Source organism: Nerophis lumbriciformis, linkage group LG22, assembly GCF_033978685.3.
Source record: "Nerophis lumbriciformis linkage group LG22, RoL_Nlum_v2.1, whole genome shotgun sequence".
Taxonomy (NCBI): Eukaryota; Metazoa; Chordata; class Actinopteri; order Syngnathiformes; family Syngnathidae; genus Nerophis; species Nerophis lumbriciformis.
Genome location: NC_084569.2, coordinates 1,666,765 through 1,684,826, shown reverse-complemented (window position 1 = coordinate 1,684,826; position 18,062 = coordinate 1,666,765). Strand labels below are relative to the sequence as shown.

At 41.4% G+C, this 18,062-nt stretch overlaps 2 protein-coding genes across 9 annotated transcripts in view; both read right to left on the bottom strand.

Annotated features, from left to right (window-relative positions):
- Positions 1-4,651: 4,651 nt before the first annotated feature.
- On the bottom strand, positions 4,652-14,224 carry tefb (TEF transcription factor, PAR bZIP family member b). Of its 2 annotated transcripts, none has more exons than XM_061974485.2 (4): positions 13,949-14,224; positions 9,694-10,164; positions 6,718-6,935; positions 4,652-5,658 (listed from the first exon to the last, which is right to left on the bottom strand). In XM_061974485.2, exons 1-4 carry the CDS (start codon positions 14,049-14,051, stop codon positions 5,443-5,445), a joined length of 1,008 nt encoding a protein of 335 aa, XP_061830469.1. In that variant the 5' UTR covers positions 14,052-14,224; the 3' UTR covers positions 4,652-5,442. The 2 variants fall into 2 exon arrangements, with proteins under 2 accessions (XP_061830469.1, XP_061830468.1); XM_061974484.2 differs by lacking the exon at positions 13,949-14,224 and adding an exon at positions 11,561-11,873.
- Positions 14,225-14,636: 412 nt separating this feature from the next.
- LOC133615706 (zinc finger CCCH domain-containing protein 7B-like) overlaps positions 14,637-18,062 on the bottom strand; it is a 32,545-nt gene continuing 29,119 nt past the window's right edge. For 6 of the 7 annotated variants that reach the window (XM_061974486.2, XM_061974488.2, XM_061974490.2 and 3 more), the window contains 2 exons: positions 17,031-17,200; positions 14,637-15,357 (listed from right to left, as the gene is read on the bottom strand). In XM_061974486.2, the coding sequence (XP_061830470.1) occupies positions 15,159-15,357; positions 17,031-17,200 (369 nt within the window). In that variant the 3' untranslated portion in view covers positions 14,637-15,158. The remainder of the gene's footprint in view (positions 15,358-17,030; positions 17,201-18,062) is intronic. The other variant, XM_072915820.1, reaches the window with a different exon arrangement.

The window sequence follows — 18,062 nt, the reverse complement described above, 5'->3', positions numbered from 1 at the left end:
GTCCATGTGCACATATACTGGGCCTGTCACACCTTCAACTGTAGAACCGTGTCCAGTCCATGTGCACATATACTGGGCCTGTCACACCTTCAACTGTAGAACCGTGTCCAGTTCATGTGCACATATACTGGGCCTGTCACACCTTCAAGTGTGGGGAGTAATAAGTGTCAGGATTCCTGATCCAACCACAGAAATAATAAAAGATGACCATGTTGGGCAGCATCTGTTGAACAAAAGTGGTATGTCAGCAAAAAATCAACAATGTTTCAGAGAGAAGATGCGGGAATTAGGAAGACTGACTCAGAATGCCAGGAGAGGAACTACCTTGACAAAAATGGAGGATTTAGTGGATCCTAAGAAGTACTTGGAGATGGTCAAAGCTGTGAAATGTTCTTGTGGCTTTGATAGTGAAACTAACACATTCTACATTTGATAGTGAAACTAACACATTCTGCATTTGATAGTGAAACTAACACATTCTGCATTTGATAGTGAAACTAACACATTCTGCATTTGATAGTGAAACTAACACATTCTGCATTTGATAGTGAAACTAACACATTCTGCATTTGATAGTGAAACTAACACATTCTGCATTCCATCACTGGCAACTCAACACGGGAATTCTCTGGTTAAAGTCAGCAAACTCTTGAAAGCACAAAGTTTGATGAACAACAATGAAGATTTGGTCAGGAATGTTACTCAGTTCCAAGAAGTCCATCATGAGAAGTGGAATGAGTTGATCTCTGAGGAACATCGCTGAAGGAAAGTGGAATGTAGCACAACTTATGTCCTTCACTGAGGATGTTGACAAACTGCATCAGTTTCTCAGTCAAATGCTTGCTGAGAGCAGCAGTGAACATTCTTCCACAAAGACCTGCTCACACCTGACAGAAGTATGATTGACACACATCATCCTCTTTAACGGAAGCCACGCCCATGTTGGCTTTTTGTCAAGAGACACAACTGATCCTCTGAGTCCTGAAGATGTGGACTGGGTTCTCTCTGAAGATGTGGACTGGGTTCTCTCTGAAGATGTGGACTGAGCTCTCTCTGAAGATGTGGACTGGGCTCTCTCTGAAGATGTGGACTGGGTTCTCTCTGAAGATGTGGACTGGGTTCTCTCTGAAGGTGTGGACTGAGCTCTCTATGAAGATGTGGACTGGGCTCTCTCTGAAGATGTGGACTGGGTTCTCTCTGAAGATGTGGACTGGGCTCTCTCTGAAGATGTGGACTGGGCTCTCTCTGAAGATGTGGACTGGGCTCTCTCTGAAGATGTGGACTGGGTTCTCTCTGAAGATGTGGACTGGGTTCTCTCTGAAGATGTGGACTGGGCTCTCTCTGAAGATGTGGACTGGGCTCTCTCTGAAGATGTGGACTGGGCTCTCTCTGAAGATGTGGACTGGGCTCTCTCTGAAGATGTGGACTGGGCTCTCTCTGAAGATGTGGACTGGGCTCTCTCTGAAGATGTGGACTGGGTTCTCTCTGAAGATGTGGACTGGGTTCTCTCTGAAGATGTGGACTGGGTTCTCTCTGAAGATGTGGACTGGGCTCTCTCTGAAGTGGAACCAAAACTCTGCAGACATTTTCCAAGGATTGTCATGAGGGGAAAATGAGGCAGACCTGTTCCTATCTCTTGACTCCTAAAATGGTGTGTGCATTAGAACTTCTGGTCAAGTACAGAGACACTTGTGGGGTTGTGAAAGACAACACTTAGCTGTTTGCAAGACCCACAGTGATGACACATTTCTGTGGTTCTGACCGCATCCGAGACCATTCAAAAGCATGTCATGCAAAGTGTGTGTCCTGTGTCACTAACATCCACCAAACTAGGAACACATGCTGCCACCTTTCAACTCTGCTAAACATGACAGACACAGACATGGACCAGATGGACAACTTTCTTGGCCATGATATTAGAATCCATGGTGAGTTCTATAGACTTCCTGAAAAGACAGTGCAGAGGGCAAAAATCAGCAAAGTTTTGATGGCACTCGAGCAAGGTGGACTATCTGAGTTCCATGGCAAGAACAAGGTCCACTATCTGAGTTCCATGGCAAGAACAAGGTCCACTATCTGAGTTCCATGGCAAGAACAAGGTGGACTATCTGAGTTCCATGGCAAGAACAAGGTCCACTATCTGAGTTCCATGGCAAGAACAATGTGGACTATCTGAGTTCCATGGCAAGAACAAGGTCCACTATCTGAGTTCCATGGCAAGAACAAGGTGGACTATCTGAGTTCCATGGCAAGAACAAGGTGGACTATCTGAGTTCCATGGCAAGAACAAGGTCCACTATCTGAGTTCCATGGCAAGAACAAGGTGGACTATCTGAGTTCCGTGACAAGAACAAGGTGGACTATCTGAGTTCCATGGCAAGAACAAGGTGGACTATCTGAGTTCCATGACAAGAACTTGGATGAAATCCCAATTGGTCCAAATGTTAAGTTGTCATCTTTGTTTGTTTGGTTTGAAGTCAATGATAAGTTGAACATGTTATGTGTACCACAGAATGTGTTTTGGAAACTGAAGAGGAAGATCTTTCCAGAGAAGAAGGACACTATCATGTCCTGACAATGGTAAGTTCATACTCATTTCTCTGCTTTATTAAAGGTGCCCTATGGTAAACATGACACTGAATGTGTGTACGTGTACGTGTACGGGCACGGGTATGTGTACGGGCACCTATACAGGCACCTGTACGGGTATGTGCACGGGCACCTGTACAGGTACGGGTACGTGTACAGGTACGGGCACCTGTATGGGTACGTGTACAGGTACGGGCACCTGCACGTGTACAGATACGTGTACATGTAGGTGTCATGCCAGCCTCCATGTTGTAAAGTCCACTTGGTGATGCGTTCAAGTGAGGCACTAAAAGTTTGCTCATCCATTATTCAAACATCTAAACTCTTAGCAGCACATTATTACTGCAGGTTTCATCACTCTCTCTCTGTGTGTGTGTGTGTGTGTGTGTGTGTGTGTGTGTGTGTGTGTGTGTGTGTGTGTGTGTGTGTGTGTGTTTGTGTGTGTGTACAGTAACATGTCAGGACTTTAACATGCATGGATGCTTTCCTCATCTTCCTCATCCTCATCTTCATCCTCCATCGCCATCCATCTTGTTTTCCTTCTTCCACTTTCAGGAGACACCACCCTTTCTTGTTCAGCCTCTCCCTTTTCTACACACACACAGGAGCAGTGTTGCGTAACAGCTTCAAAGTGTGTGTGTGTGTGTGTGTGTGTGTGTGTGGGTGTGTGTGTGGGTGTGTGTGTGTGTGTGTGTGTGTGTGTGTGTGTGTGTGTGTGTGTGTGTGTGTGTGTGTGTGTGTGTGTGTGTGTGTGTGTGTGTGTGTGTGTGTCATCATTACGCAACATCTCCTGCCTGCCTGGAATAGTGATGAGCAGCAGAGAGGGAGAAGCCTGCAGCATCCCAACAAAAACACCTCGTGTGTGTGTGTGTGTGTGTGTGTGTTCTTGTATTTCTAACCTTCTTGAGACATGAAGGAAAAGTATCTTCCATATGAGGAGGTGTGAAGAAGTGATGCCATAAATGAATAACATTGCATCTAATAGACAAAAGTCTCATTTGCAGCAAATAAAAAAGCCAAAAGTGTTTTCCTGACAATGTGTTGACTTCTTTCTTAGACAATTGCCAACTATTTATCATATTCTTTGTTTCTGTAATGTTGCAATATTTTCTGGTAAAATTATGACTTTTTACTGCCAAAATGGTGACATTTGTCATTATCACAAAATTGCCAATTTTTTTTGTTGTTCTTGTAAAATTGTGACTATTTTTGAGTAATTGTCATCATTTTGCCAAGTAAAATTCCAATTATTATAATATTGCCAAAATTTAATGTTTTCTTATAAAATTGTGACTTTTGTGGAGTAAAATGACAACTCTTTTCATACAATTGCCAAAATGTTGTAAAATTGCGACTGTTATTGGATAAAATTCCAACTTTAATCATAATATTGCCAAATGTTCAGTTTTTCTTATCAAATTTTGACTTGCGTCGAGTAAAATGAGGACTTTTGTTATAATACTGACAACATTCTACATTTTTCTGGTCAAATTCCAACTAATTTTTCACAATAAGTTTTTTACATTTGTCATTTGTACACAAAAGCAGAGATTTAATGAAGGTGACCTTGCAGGTGTATTATTGCAAGGCTACTTTATTTCACTGAAGGGGAGAGAAGATTGTGCTGACAAAGAGTGTCAGTGGAAGACACATTGATGCAGGAAGCAAACATCACTGCTGCTCGTCGCCATGCTTTCCTATTTAGTCATCTTCAATAACACACTATCACATTTTGACAAGTCCTGAAGAAACAAAACAGTATTTTTCTTCTGTCATCTCTGCTCTGAAGTCCAACTGAGCTAAGTGAGAGTGTAGACCTTTTTATACACAGCAACTCACAAACCCTTTTATGGAACACAATGGAATCTTCTTTTGCCCTCAGCAATAAGAAGCAAACATATTCTTCTACGTCACAATCAACACTATTTTTACAGCACTGTTTGGCAAATAGTGTGCAGGTTAATAACAAACTCCCCATTTTCTCTTCGGATACCAGGATCTAAAGAGGATGCTTTTATTTACACCATTTGAAGCCAAAGTCACTACAATCTGGCGCACTCTACTTGCAGAGTGCAGTAACACAAACGTTCTCTACTTGCAAAAGTTGACTCTGTAGCCTGCATTTAATTCTTCACTGGTCATGTTTTTCAAATCTTCCGTGCAGCTCGTCTTCATGCACCTTTTATAACAACCTCCAAGAACAAGTGCAACAATGGAGAGGACTATACAAATGTGTGTGTGTGTGTGTGTGTGTGTGTGTGTGTGTGTTACTTGGAGAGGACTATACAAATGTGTGTGTTACTTGGAGAGGACTATAGAAATGTGTGTGTGAGGAACTAAAGGGAGTGTCCACTCCTCATAGCTTCTCTGGGTCTCTGACTTGTACTCCATTGTTGTCCCGCCTCTACACAAAAGGACAGGTGTGGCACAGGGCCAGGTAGATACTGAGGGCACACATGCTTTGGTCCACTACAGGAAGTGCTATGCCGTGATTTCCAAAATAAAACAACAACAATGGAATCAGCTCGCCGTATTTCCTGGTTCTCTTAAAGAGCGACCATGTTGTCCGTGTGCGTCCACGGGAACGTGCTGGCTTTCCTTGCGGTGAAGCAGCCAGGCGCTCTCCACACGCGTCCATGCCCCGCCCCCCTCCCCTCCCCTCGTGCGTCCACCGCTCCGACGCCAGGTTGGGAGCCTGCGAGCGGAGCTCCACACGGTGACCGCAGCTCAGCAAGAGTCAGATTTGTAGATGTCCCTTGTGTGGTTTCTTTCCTGTCTGTGTTGGATTGTGCAGGCGAGGAAGTTTTAGTGGGCGTGGTCTTACAGCACGCCGTACTTGGCCAGGATGTTGTCTTACAGCGGGCCGTACTTGGCCTGGTAGCGAGCCAGGATGTTGCTGCAGCGGCCACAGTCTTTCCGCAGCTCGCCAACTTGCTGCCGCAGAGCCGCGTTCTCCCGCTCCAGGAAGGAGGCTCGCACAGTGATCTGGTTCTCCTTCAGGCGGCGGGCGTCGCGGGAACGTTTGGCGGCCACGTTGTTCTTCTTCCTCCTGGACCAGTACTTGTCATCCTGAGCAAAAAGAGAAAGATGCTTCTGGTTTTATTGCACTCATCCATCCTCACTTTTTCCTAAAAAGGTATGTGATGATTCTTCCATTCCTCTCTGGATGACACTATTTAGCTAATTGTGTATCTTCTTACACTAACAATAACATAAGCAACTCAACTGCTTTGTTAGCATCATTATCAAGTAGCATTATCAGCGGAGGAAGGTGCCAAACATGTTACACACTTAGAGCAAGCAGGAGCAGGCATGTCAGCTAAGCTAGCTTGAACAAAAAAGGAAGAAATGAGTGCTTAGTAAAGTTGAAGAAGAGTAGATCAAATCTGGTCAGAGCAGGAAGTAAGCACATTAACAGGAAATTAGCTAGTAAATTCTGGACTATAAGCCGCTTTTAACCTGTGGCTTAAAGAAAACGTGCAGCTGATTTATGGATTTTTCTTCACTAATAGTTTTAAAACACAAACAAAGGTGTGTTATTCTTTGTGTTATGGTGCCATCTTTTGGACAAGTTTGCTCACTGCAAGTGCTGCAGTGTCCTTCCATTTAGTCCTCTCAACTGGAGGTAGAAGTGCTGCTCCGCCATTTAGACGTCCATAGCGTTTCTACTCGTATGGATTCTTCATTCATCAGTCCAAGCAACATTTGTAAGTTTTACAATATAACTAAAACTATTCTTACTTACTAAAGTGTCCCATGTGTGATGTCTGTAGGAGTGTTTACATGCATATTTCTACATGCTATTGTAATGTAATCCAGCTAGCATTGCTAGCATTAGCTAATATTTACGTGTTAGCATTGTAACTATTAAATATTATATAATATTTTTTTGTTTTGTTTTGTTACTGGCGTGTTACAGACACCGTTTGGAAACAATGAAGGTAAGTAAATAAACATTTAGAGAATATTTGTGTGTAAATAAGTCATTTCACAACTTCTATATCTGCCACTTATATTCTGGTGCAGCTCATTTATGGAAAAAACAGTAAAATGTAGAAGATGTATTATTGCAAGTGATGTTTCCTGCATGGAAATGACTATGATGGTGTTGGTGTCAGTGTTTGGTACCTTCTGTTCGTTGGGAACAAAGACTTTCTTGGCCTTCTTGATCATGGGCTGTGGCTTCAGCTCCTGCTCAGAGAACTTGTGTTTGCGTGGGTTGAACAACTCTCCACCGGGCACGCTGGACAGGACCAGGTCTGTGGGGTCTGGCTGGAAGTTCACATCCACCTCCAAGGCTTCCGGGTCAATGGGAGAGGGTGTGTTGCGCTCCACACCTTGATAACCTGTAGGTACATTCAGGACTAATGTAACCAGGATGTGGGTACATTCAGGACAAATGTAACCAGGATGTGGGCACATCCATGACAAATGGGTAATGACAGGCTGCATTATTACCTCACATTTTGTGTTAAAACTAAATTCAATAGTTGTTTCTTCTCTGTCACTTGCTCCTTTAATATAGCACAAGGAAAATGAGTCATTATCCTACCACAAACGTCGCATGATCCCGTTATAAGGAATATTATTGTATACACCCAATCATCATATTTTCCGGGCTATAAGCAGCTACTTTTTCCCCAACCTTTGAACCTTGGGGCTTATAAAACGGTGCGGCTAATTTGTAGATGTTTCTTTGCTAATGGCCATAATATTTTGTATTCAACAAACAGTTTCATTGAACTCCGACAGACACTGAAAAAGTGTTAAGTTTGTGTTATGGCGCCCTCCTCTGGACAAGTTTGCTCACTGCACGTGCTGCTGGTTGAAAATGTACTTCCTGTTTTGTCCTTTGAACCAGAAGGTTTGTAAGTTTTACAATAGAACTAAAAGCATTCTTACTAACTAAAGCGTCCCATGTGTGACGTCTGTAGGGTTAGTGTTAATGTCATGCATATTTATACCTGCTATTGTAATGTAATCCAGCTAGCCTTGTTAGCATTAGCTAATATGCTAACACATTTGCGAGTGTCTGTCATTGTTAGTTACAATAACATTCTTTTTGTATTTCACTTTCACTAATTCCTCAGTAAATTCAGCAAAACGTCAGCGTGGAGTTATTGAGTCTGTTTAGCTGATTGGAGAGCGAGCTTGCGCAGCTAGTGGGTCCATGACCATGACTTCTGTTTTGTTTGATCAGCCGTTTTACTGCCTTGTTACAGACACTGTTTGGAAACAATTAGGGTATGTAAATAAACATTTTCAAAATATTTCTGTGAAAATAAGTCATTTCACAACATATATATCTGCAGCTAAAATGGAACATTTCATTTTTTTTCTCTAAAATTTAGTGGGTGGATTTTCTTCGCTGAGGGCCATAATGCAAATACTTTCCATTCAAATATACTTAAATGGTGTGTTATTGCTTGTGCAATGGCGCCCTCTTTTGGATGAGTTTGCTTACTGCAGGTGCTGCAAGTGAATGAATTCCTGCTGTTTCGAGCTTTGAACTGGAAGTAGAAGTGCCGTTCTGTCTTTTTAATCGTCTATAGCGTTTCCACCTTTGTGTAACAGACACTGTAAACAAACATTTACAATATTCGTACTGGTATATATCTGCGGATAATATATTTATTCCTTCTAAAACCTGGCTTAAAAACGTGTGCGCTCCGCAGTCCAGAAAATACGATATACGTTCTAGCGTGTAGCACGTCAACTTACGAGTGTTTTGAGAAAAGAGTTGTCTTTGTTTTTTGTTCTGCTTTAAGTTGTGAGTGTAAATATGAGCTAGGAGCCTGCCCCCTGTTGGTTGAAGTAGTGATCGTCCACACCCACACAATCCTGCCCTCCAACCATCGGAACTGAGAAGCAAAAACACGACCAACCAGGTGGGCAGCCTGCACGCCAAACGGCAGACATTTATCCAAGAAGATACTGAGAAGCTGCTGATGGTGTGTTTGACATGTTTCCCACACAGAGTATGGAGACACATAAGCTGCCAGCCGTTAACAATACTTGTTGACAAAAATAGTGATTGATCAGCACATCACTATTAAATACTGTTATTTTCTATTGCATTTTAAAAACTGTGATGAATATTAAAATGCAACTTTAATTTCATGACATTTCCATTCATGTTATAAGGAAAATGTAAATATATAAACAAATGAGCTGAGTGTTTGCTCTTTAATGATCCATTCTACTTTCTTATTCCTGTCATGATATCAATCCAATGATGTCATTAGAGTTCATATTCCATGCTCAAAGGTCAGGCCTTTATCAGTCTGTCAATGCTATCCATAAATCACACTTAAGAACAATAGTTCAACGTTACAATAACACCTACAGTTAATGGTATAAAAAAGTGAAAAAAAATATTTAATCACAACATAATTCAGCTTTTGTTTGATTTATCAAATAAAACCCTTTATAGCTTCAATGCTTATATTATTTTAGGGGGAATAGTTGAAATAAAGATTTTTCGTTTTGCCGTAACCGTCATCTTTTTTCCCTAATAAATGCACACCATCAACGTTGAAATTGCACTTCTAACGTGCGCATAAAATAAACATCCTGCCACTTACACGCCACCGCTCTCATGTACGCTCATGCGGAAACTATCTTTGCATATTTAAACTTCTGGACTTGATGGAAAAAGTTTAGACACCCTTGATCGAAAATATTAGAAGCTCTGGGAATAAAAAAAATTGTTTTAAAATGTATGAACAAAGCCTAGTTAGTTAGTTAATAATTCATACAAAATAAAACTAACTTTTGAATGAATTAATTAGAAAAATTACGACAACGATAATAAAGGCAGAATTGTTGACACACTAGGTTATGCAGTTTAACAATAGTATCGTATTTTAATATTCGTACAATGGAAAAAACGAGAATAAAAATGTAAGGGTGTAATAAGAAAAAAACTGAAAATGTGTAACTAATAATTAATAATATTAATATACACAAAGTTTTGTCGTTAATTATATGTAATAATTTGAACAAAATAGAAAAATACCAAAATGGGCCCCGCATATTTTGACTTTTCAGAATGTGGCCCTTGGTGGCAAAAGTTTGGACACCCCTGAAGTATGAGAAAATTACCAGGACTTTGTTGCTTGACATCCTCTGCTTCTGCTTCTGCCTCCTCCTCTTCCTCCTCCTCCTCTTCTTCTTCATCTTCCAACTTGGCAGGCAGCAGCGTGGTGACCGTCGTCAGGTCCTCAGGCTCCGGGGTGTCTGTCAAGGCCCCGGGAGCAGGCGGGGGAGAGGGAGACGTGGCGGCCTTCGGGGCGCTTTTACCATTCCCACCCGCCGTGATTGAGGTCTTCTGTGGGTCCTCCTCCTCCAGGCTGACGGGGAGCCCGTTCTCCAACAGGAACTCATCCAGGTCCATGTACTCCAGGTGGAAGGTCTCGCCGTCGTAAGGGATGGTCTTCTCCCAGATGGCCGGGGTCAAGGAGGCGGAGACCCCTCCGACGCCGACCCCGCCTCTCGGGGCTCCGACAGCGCTGCCTGCTCCGACGCCGCCCCCCTCCACATCCTCCGCTGAGCCCAGCTTCTCCTTTTCCATCTCTAGAGGAACAGAAAATGGGTTCATTTGATGACATCCAGCGCTGATACCACACCTCTGTGCTCCAGTATCGCCTCTCAACTCCAAGTATGGATACTGCAGTCACTTGAGATGGTGTGCATCATTAACACTATTGTTTACCTGTCCAGGCTATATTTAGCAATTATATTTACATATTGTTTACCTGTCCAGGCTATATTTAGCAATTATATTTACATATTGTTTACCTGTCCAGGCTATATTTAGCAATTATATTTACATATTGTTTACCTGTCCAGGCTATATTTAGGAATTATATTTACATATTGTTTACCTGTCCAGGCTATATTTAAGAATTATATTTACATATTGTTTACCTGTCCAGGCTATATTTAGGAATTATATTTACATATTGTTTAGCTGTCCAGGCTGTATTTAGCAATTATATTGACATATTGTTTACCTGTCCAGGCTATATTTAGGAATTATATTTACATATTGTTTACCTGTCCAGGCTATATTTAGCAATTATATTTACATATTGTTTACCTGTCCAGGCTATATTTAGGAATTATATTTACATATTGTTTACCTGTCCAGGCTATATTTAAGAATTATATTTACATATTGTTTACCTGTCCAGGCTATATTTAGGAATTATATTTACATATTGTTTAGCTGTCCAGGCTGTATTTAGCAATTATATTGACATATTGTCTACATCAAAGCTACATTGTGGATGGACTGTCTTGCCCAAAAGCTGGATTCGAACCGGGAACACTTAATGCTCGACCATCTAATCCAAGTTGAATTAAATAACTCTGTCTTGTATTTTTTTATTCTCTGAAATGTGTTATTTGAAATGCACTTTTCTCCAAGTTTTTTTTCTTGTAAAAACTGTTTCAATACTTGCAAATGGTCTTTTTTACTTGAAGAAAATTGTTTTTCACTTGCAAATAAAGTTTTTACTTGTAGAAAACTGTTTTGATACTTGCGAATCGTTTTTTTTACTTGAAGAAAACAGTTTTTATAATTGTGAATCATTTTTGTAATTGAAGACAATAGTTTTTATACTTGTGCATAAATGTTTTTGTTGAAAACTGTTTTTATACTCGTTTTTTTAATTGAATAAAAAATATTTTGTACTTGAAAATCGTTTTTTTTTTACTCGTAGAAAAGCGTTTTATGCTGCAAATGAGTGGTCATGAGTAAAACACGACTATGTTTGTGGAGTTGTGGCAGTAATTTTCTTTTTTGAAGATTTTAGCGACAAAGTGTCGATTTGGTATCGGTATCGCCGGAACCAGCCTGCGTTTCACTCGGTATCGCACTTCACTGCCACTTGGAACTTTCTGTTCTTTTCCATCGCCTTTGTCGCTATCAATTGAAATGAAAGTCATGCATATTTTCACGTCTTACCGCCATCGCCTTCTTCCAGAATGTTCGGAGGCGGGATGTCCATCATCTTCCTGATCGACATCGAGTGCGACTTGTGCTCGACGCTCGTCTCGGACTCAGAACAAGTGACCAAGGCTTCACTCGACATTCTTATTATTATTATTATTCTTATTCTTCTTCTTATTGTTGTTGTTGGACGAAGAAAGGAAGGAAGTGTGTGTAAAAACTATCAACTAGTCCGTTTGGAGCCTCACTGCACTCAAGTCTTGACGACCGCACGAACATGCGGAAACAACACTCACGTTTACGCGCGCACGCACACACACACACACACACACACACACACACACACACACGCACACGCACACGCACACACACGGCTCTCCTTTGTGTCACCCGTGGCCATACACGGCGCTTATTGGTTATTCATGAGAGAAAGCCACGCCCATTCCGCCCATAGTAGACGCTGATTGGCTGCTTATTCGGTCATGTGTATGCCGCACTGTGTGTGGCTGTCTTGAGCTCTTCGCTTTAAAGAGGTGTTTGTGGAGTATATTACCACAAAGTGTCTTTAAAGAGGTGTTTGGTGAAGATCAAGTGGAGTATATTAGCCACAAAGTGAGCGGAAGTCACGCATGGAAGGAAAGCAAGAAGAATATTGCACGCACGAGCTCGCCTGCAGCCGAGTCGCGAGGACACTCGTGGCAGAACACGTGCCCCCCGCCCCTACCCGCTCACGTGAAAGTACAAGCTGGACAGGGGGCGTGGTTTGGTGTCTATTGGGCGTGGCTTGTGCCTTCTTTGGCACGTGCTGCACATTGTACACAACAATGATTGTGCGCACTTCAACAAATCATCGACTAAAGCAACATTTTTAGACCTTTTTTTAGCCGACGCACATTTTTTTCATAGAACAAATCCAGAAGCACACCAGCAGCACAAATGATCCTAGAACAAATTGAGAGACACACCAGCAGCATAAATGGTTAAAAAACTCAACTCAGTTGAGAGTAAAAAGTCATTATGACTTTAAAGCATAACCAAGCATGCATGACTATAGCTCTTGTCTCAAAGTAGGTGTACTATCACTTCACGCCCTGACTTATTGCAGTTTTCCTGTGTGTAGTCTTTTACTTCTTGTCTTGCGCTCCTATTTTGCTGACTTTTTCTCTTTTTTTGGTATTTTCCTGTAGCAGTTTCATGTCTTCCTTTGAGCGATATTTCCCACATCTACTTTGTTTTAGAAATCAAGAATATTTCACTTGTTTTTATCCTTCTTTGTGGGGACATTGTTGATTGTCATGTCATGTTCAGATGTACATTGTCTTTGCTCGACAGTAAGTCTTTGCTGTCGTCCAGCATTCTGTTTTTGTTGACTTTGTAGCCAGTTCAGTTTTAGTTTTGTTCTGCATAGCCTTCCCTAAGCTTCAATGCCTTTTCTTAGGGGCACTCACCTTTTGTTTATTTTTGGTTTTAGCATTAGACTCTGCTCCCCTCACCTCCCAGGGGGTGATCAAGGGTGATGGGTCAAATGCAGAGAATAATCTCGCCACACCTAGTGTGTGTGTGTGACAATCATTGCTACTTTAACTTTAACTTTATAGTAGGCCTAATTATTCATTAAAAACAAGGCGGAAGTTTGATCTAAGAAGTTTATTTATTATTTTTGGCCACTATAACATTACTCACAGTAACAATGTGTTTGAATATTGCAAAATAAAATACTAATCACTACATGAAGTGATTAGTATTAGACAAACTTTATTGATCCACAAGGGAAATAGTTCCACACAGTAGCTCAGTTACAAAGGATGGAAAGTGGAAGGATGGAAAGGACAATGCAGGTATAAAGTAGACTACAAATGTACCGTAGTAGCAATATAAAATATATGTAATATTCACACATTATATATACAGTATATAATATATAGTGATATATTATGTTTTTATATAATATATACAATAAATAACAAATGTCAATGACCATGTAACTAATGGAACCCTTGACACAGTGTGAGGATTACTGTCTTGGCCCAAAAATGATAAATGAATGCATGAATGTTACATAAGTTGATGTGTTTCATTTAATGAATGATAAATGAATGCATATATGAATGTTACATAAGTTGATGTGTTTCATTTGATGAGTAAGTCATAATTACTAAATGAACACAAGAGAGAGCAGTTGTTCTCTCAGCCAGCAGGGGGCGCTTCTATTATTGAGTGTGTTTAGGTGTGATTTGTCATATATGAACATTATTGAAAAGACAAGAAATAATAATAAAAGCTGTGTGTGTTTAGGAGTGTGAAATGAATGATTGGTCATATTGAAAAGACAAGACATAATAAAAGATGCAAGGCTAATTAGACTGCAATATGAGAGGAAATAAGAGCAATATTCCTACTCACCGCTGTCATCGAAAGCCGGGAAAGAGAAGGGATAGTCGGCCAAAGATCTGATGAGATCAGGAACTTCGCCGCTGTCCCCAAAGATGTGATTATAAGTGGACATGTTGACGTTGAGACTTTGACACAAGTTTGCAGCACTGCGCGGCCAGCATGTGTACCACACTACTCATATGCTAATGAGCGGGGGAAGCCACGCCTCCCGGAGGGGTTGATTCGGGGAGTCCCCAGTCGGTTTCCACGACTGACCAATCGCAAAGCAGTGGGCGGGGTTTAGACGGGAGAACGTGCCGCCCACTCAGACACGTGGCTCACTCCAGCACATTGACTCCACGCACCGCTGCACGTGTTGAGGGAGGTGCGCATGCGCCACCTAGCGGGCCATGTAAGAAGTGCACCATGTGAGGACTTGTTCTTCTTAATATCTTCATACACATACTAATCAACATACATTTAAACATATATATTTGAACATATACATCCATACATATATTAAAAATATTAACAAATATATTTAAAAAAAACATTATTAAAAAAATAAAAGATAAGCACGTTAATGACGGCTAGTGGTAGAAAATGGATGGATGGATGTTCATGACATGTCTGATTACTTTCCTATTATGTGTCATCAATGACAGAGCAGGAAGAAGAAACTCTTGTAGAATTCATTTAAAAAGCTTTGACAACCAAATTCTATGTCAAAAATAAAACACATTTATTTAGAATGAAAGAGTCTTAAATTCTTCAGGTGGACCGTGACTTGGACAAAACACAGTCAGAGTGCACAAGATCCCTTAGTAGTAGCAGAAGAAGTATCATGGTGGTAAACAACATAGTACAAGATCCCTTCATAGAAGCATCATGGTGGTAAACAACACGGTTGGACCAAGAAGAAAACATGTCAGTGACATGATAGCAAGTGTTGAACTTCCCTCATAAAGAGACATTAGAAATGATGTGCATAGAATGAAATATCTGTCAGCAGCTGTGTGATAGAAGTGTGCAGGTCAACAAGAAGAGATGAGAAGTAGAATAAAGCAGCTGTGTGATAGAAGTGTGCAGGTCAACAAGAAGACATTAAAGCAGCTGTGCGATAGAAGGTGTGCAGGTCAACAAGAAGTAGAATAAAGCAGCTGTGTGATAGAAGGTGTGCAGGTCAACAAGAAGAGATGAGAAGTAGAATAAAGCAGGTGTGCAGGTCAACAAGAAGACATCAAGGTGATGGTTGGTCAGACTCTCCAAGTAGAAAGTTGTACTTCCCAAAGTCAAACTCATCGGGCATGATGAGCAGGTCTTCCCTGGCTTGGACCAACCTCTGACGCAGGACATCCCGCCTCTCCACCCACTCCTGCAGCTCCTCGGGACTGTGGGCGGAGTCACAGCTGGCACCGTCTGGGCAGTCATTTTCAGAGCTGTCCACAAAAAAAAGAAACAACTTCTTCAGACTTCTTTCTAATAAAGACATACGACTTGCACCCTGAAACAATGGAAGATCCTCCACATACAAATAATACTGACAACATGCTTTTTCCACAAACTGACAAAATACCAGACAGCAGTAACCGTTTTTTCAAAATAAGTTACAAGCAAATCAACGTAGATATGGTAAGTTGACCCTTTCCCATACGTTCATATTTGTGGCGGCCTGCTACAGATACATTTGGAGCGCCACTGAAAGATGGCTGACAAACTTGAAGATACAACTCAGTCATATTTACGCACAAAACAACAGTTAACACAACAATTGACTAGAAAACCAGGTAGTGGTCACAAGGCCAAACAGGCATCTTAAAGCTTACCACTACGAATAAACAACTGTAGTACTAATCAGTTAAAAATGGTACTATACAGCTTCTGAAAAATACCGGTACTTTTGTTTCCTCCCGGACATGACGGTGCACCGTCGTGACATTGCTGCTAACCCAAGAACAGAACAGCAATACGACATTTTCTGCTCAAACTCTACACTCACTCTCACTTCTTTTCATGCTACCCTCAAGCATTGGTGTGAATGAAGCCGCCAAGAAGACAAAGGGATGTGTAAATGTCGTTTTTAGGAAGATCCATCTTTAGGACGGTGATGCTATTGTCTTACATTAGAAGGCTAAGCTAGCTACACAACAAGTCGAGTTTTATTGATTGATTGAAACTTTTATTTATAGATTGCACAATACAGTACATATTCCATACAATTGACCACTAAATTGTAACACCCGAATAAGTTTTTCAACTTGTTTAAGTCGGGGTCCACTTAAATCAATTCATGGTCCATTTTTGTTTCATCTGACCACAGAACTTTCCTCCAGAAGGTCTTATCTTTGTCCATGTGATGTCAGATGAAACAAAAATGGAGCTGTTTGGCCACAATACCCAGCAATATGTTTGGAGGAGAAAAGGTGAGGCCTTTAATCCCAGGAACACCATCCCTACCGTCAAGCATGGTGATGGTAGTATTATGCTCTGGGCCTGTTTTGTTGCCAATGGAACTGCTGCTTTAAATGGGACAATGAAAAAGGAGGATTAGCTCCAAATGGTTCAGGACAAGCTAAAATCATCAGCCAGGAGGTTGGGTCTTGGGCGCAGTTGGGTGTTCCAACAGGACAATGACCTCAAACACACCTCAAAATTGGTAAAGGAATGGCTAAATCAGGCTAGAATGAAGGTTTTCTTCCCAAAGTCTTGACTTAAAGGTGTGGACAATGCTGAAGAAACAAGTCCATGTCAACACATTTAGCTGAACTGCAGCAATTTAGTGGTCAAGTGGTCAAGCAGAAGCTTGTGGATGGCTACCAAAAGCGCCTTATTGCAGGTCAACTTGCCAAGGGACATGTAAGCAAATATTAACATTGCTGTATGTACCCTCACATTTAAATTCATAAAAGAAGCAAACTTCATGAATGTTTTTTGTGAGCAACAAGTATGTGCTCCAATCACTACATCACAAAAAATAAGAAATTATTGTAAAGTCAAGACAGCCATGACATGTTTTTTTACTTTGTAATAACCTCCTGTTACTAATGAGCGATTCATTGCCATAGACATTAGGAAGATGAGAAAGAAAGAAGAGGCTGAAGTGATGTCTTACTTGGAGCAGAGCTGGAAGCAAGGAGCAGGGAAGCGGTAGTTCCAGGTGAAAGTCTGGTCCTGGTCCTGGCAGCTGAAGACACGCTCCCTGTGCTTCAAGGTGGAGATGTGCTGCTGCCACTGACGCTGGCTGTTGCTGTGTTTGCCACACAGGCGGCAGTAGAAGCCACTCTGCAGGGCACAACAATCACTAATCAATCACTAATCAAGGTGGAGATGTGCTGCTGTTGCTGTGTTTGCCACACAGTAGAAGCCACTCTGCAGGGCACAACAATCACTAATCAATCACTAATCAAGGTGGAGATGTGCTGCTGTTGCCACACAGTAGAAGCCACTCTGCAGGGCACAACAATCACTAATCAATCACTAATCAAGGTGGAGATGTGCTGCTGTTACTGTGTTTGCCACACAGTAGAAGCCACTCTGCAGGGCACAACAATCACTAATCAATCACTAATCAAGGTAAAGATGTGCTGCTGTTGCCACACAGTAGAAGCCACTCTGCAGGGCACAACAATCACTAATCAATCACTAATCAAGGTGGAGATGTGCTGCTGTTACTGTGTTTGCCACACAGTAGAAGCCACTCTGCAGGGCATAACAATCACTAATCAATCACTAATCAAGGTAAAGATGTGCTGCTGTTGCCACACAGTAGAAGCCACTCTGCAGGGCACAACAATCACTAATCAAGGTGGAGATGTGCTGCTGTTGCCACACAGTAGAAGCCACTCTGCAGGGCACAACTAATTTAATTCAATCTTTTCCAGAACAGAGGATGTTGGTGTCGTTGGCAAACAACACTCATTTTAGGACGTCAGATACTTTGACTATATCATTGATATATTATGTGAAAAGTTTTGGTCCCAAGACTGACCCCTGAGGGACCCCACAAGTGATAACTCGTCTGTTGATATGTTATTTCCCATCTGTACAAATTGTGTTCTGTTCAAGAGATAACTTTGTATCCATTTGAAAGAGGTCTCTCTAACTCCATATGTCTGCAGTAACTCCATGACCATGACTTCTGTTT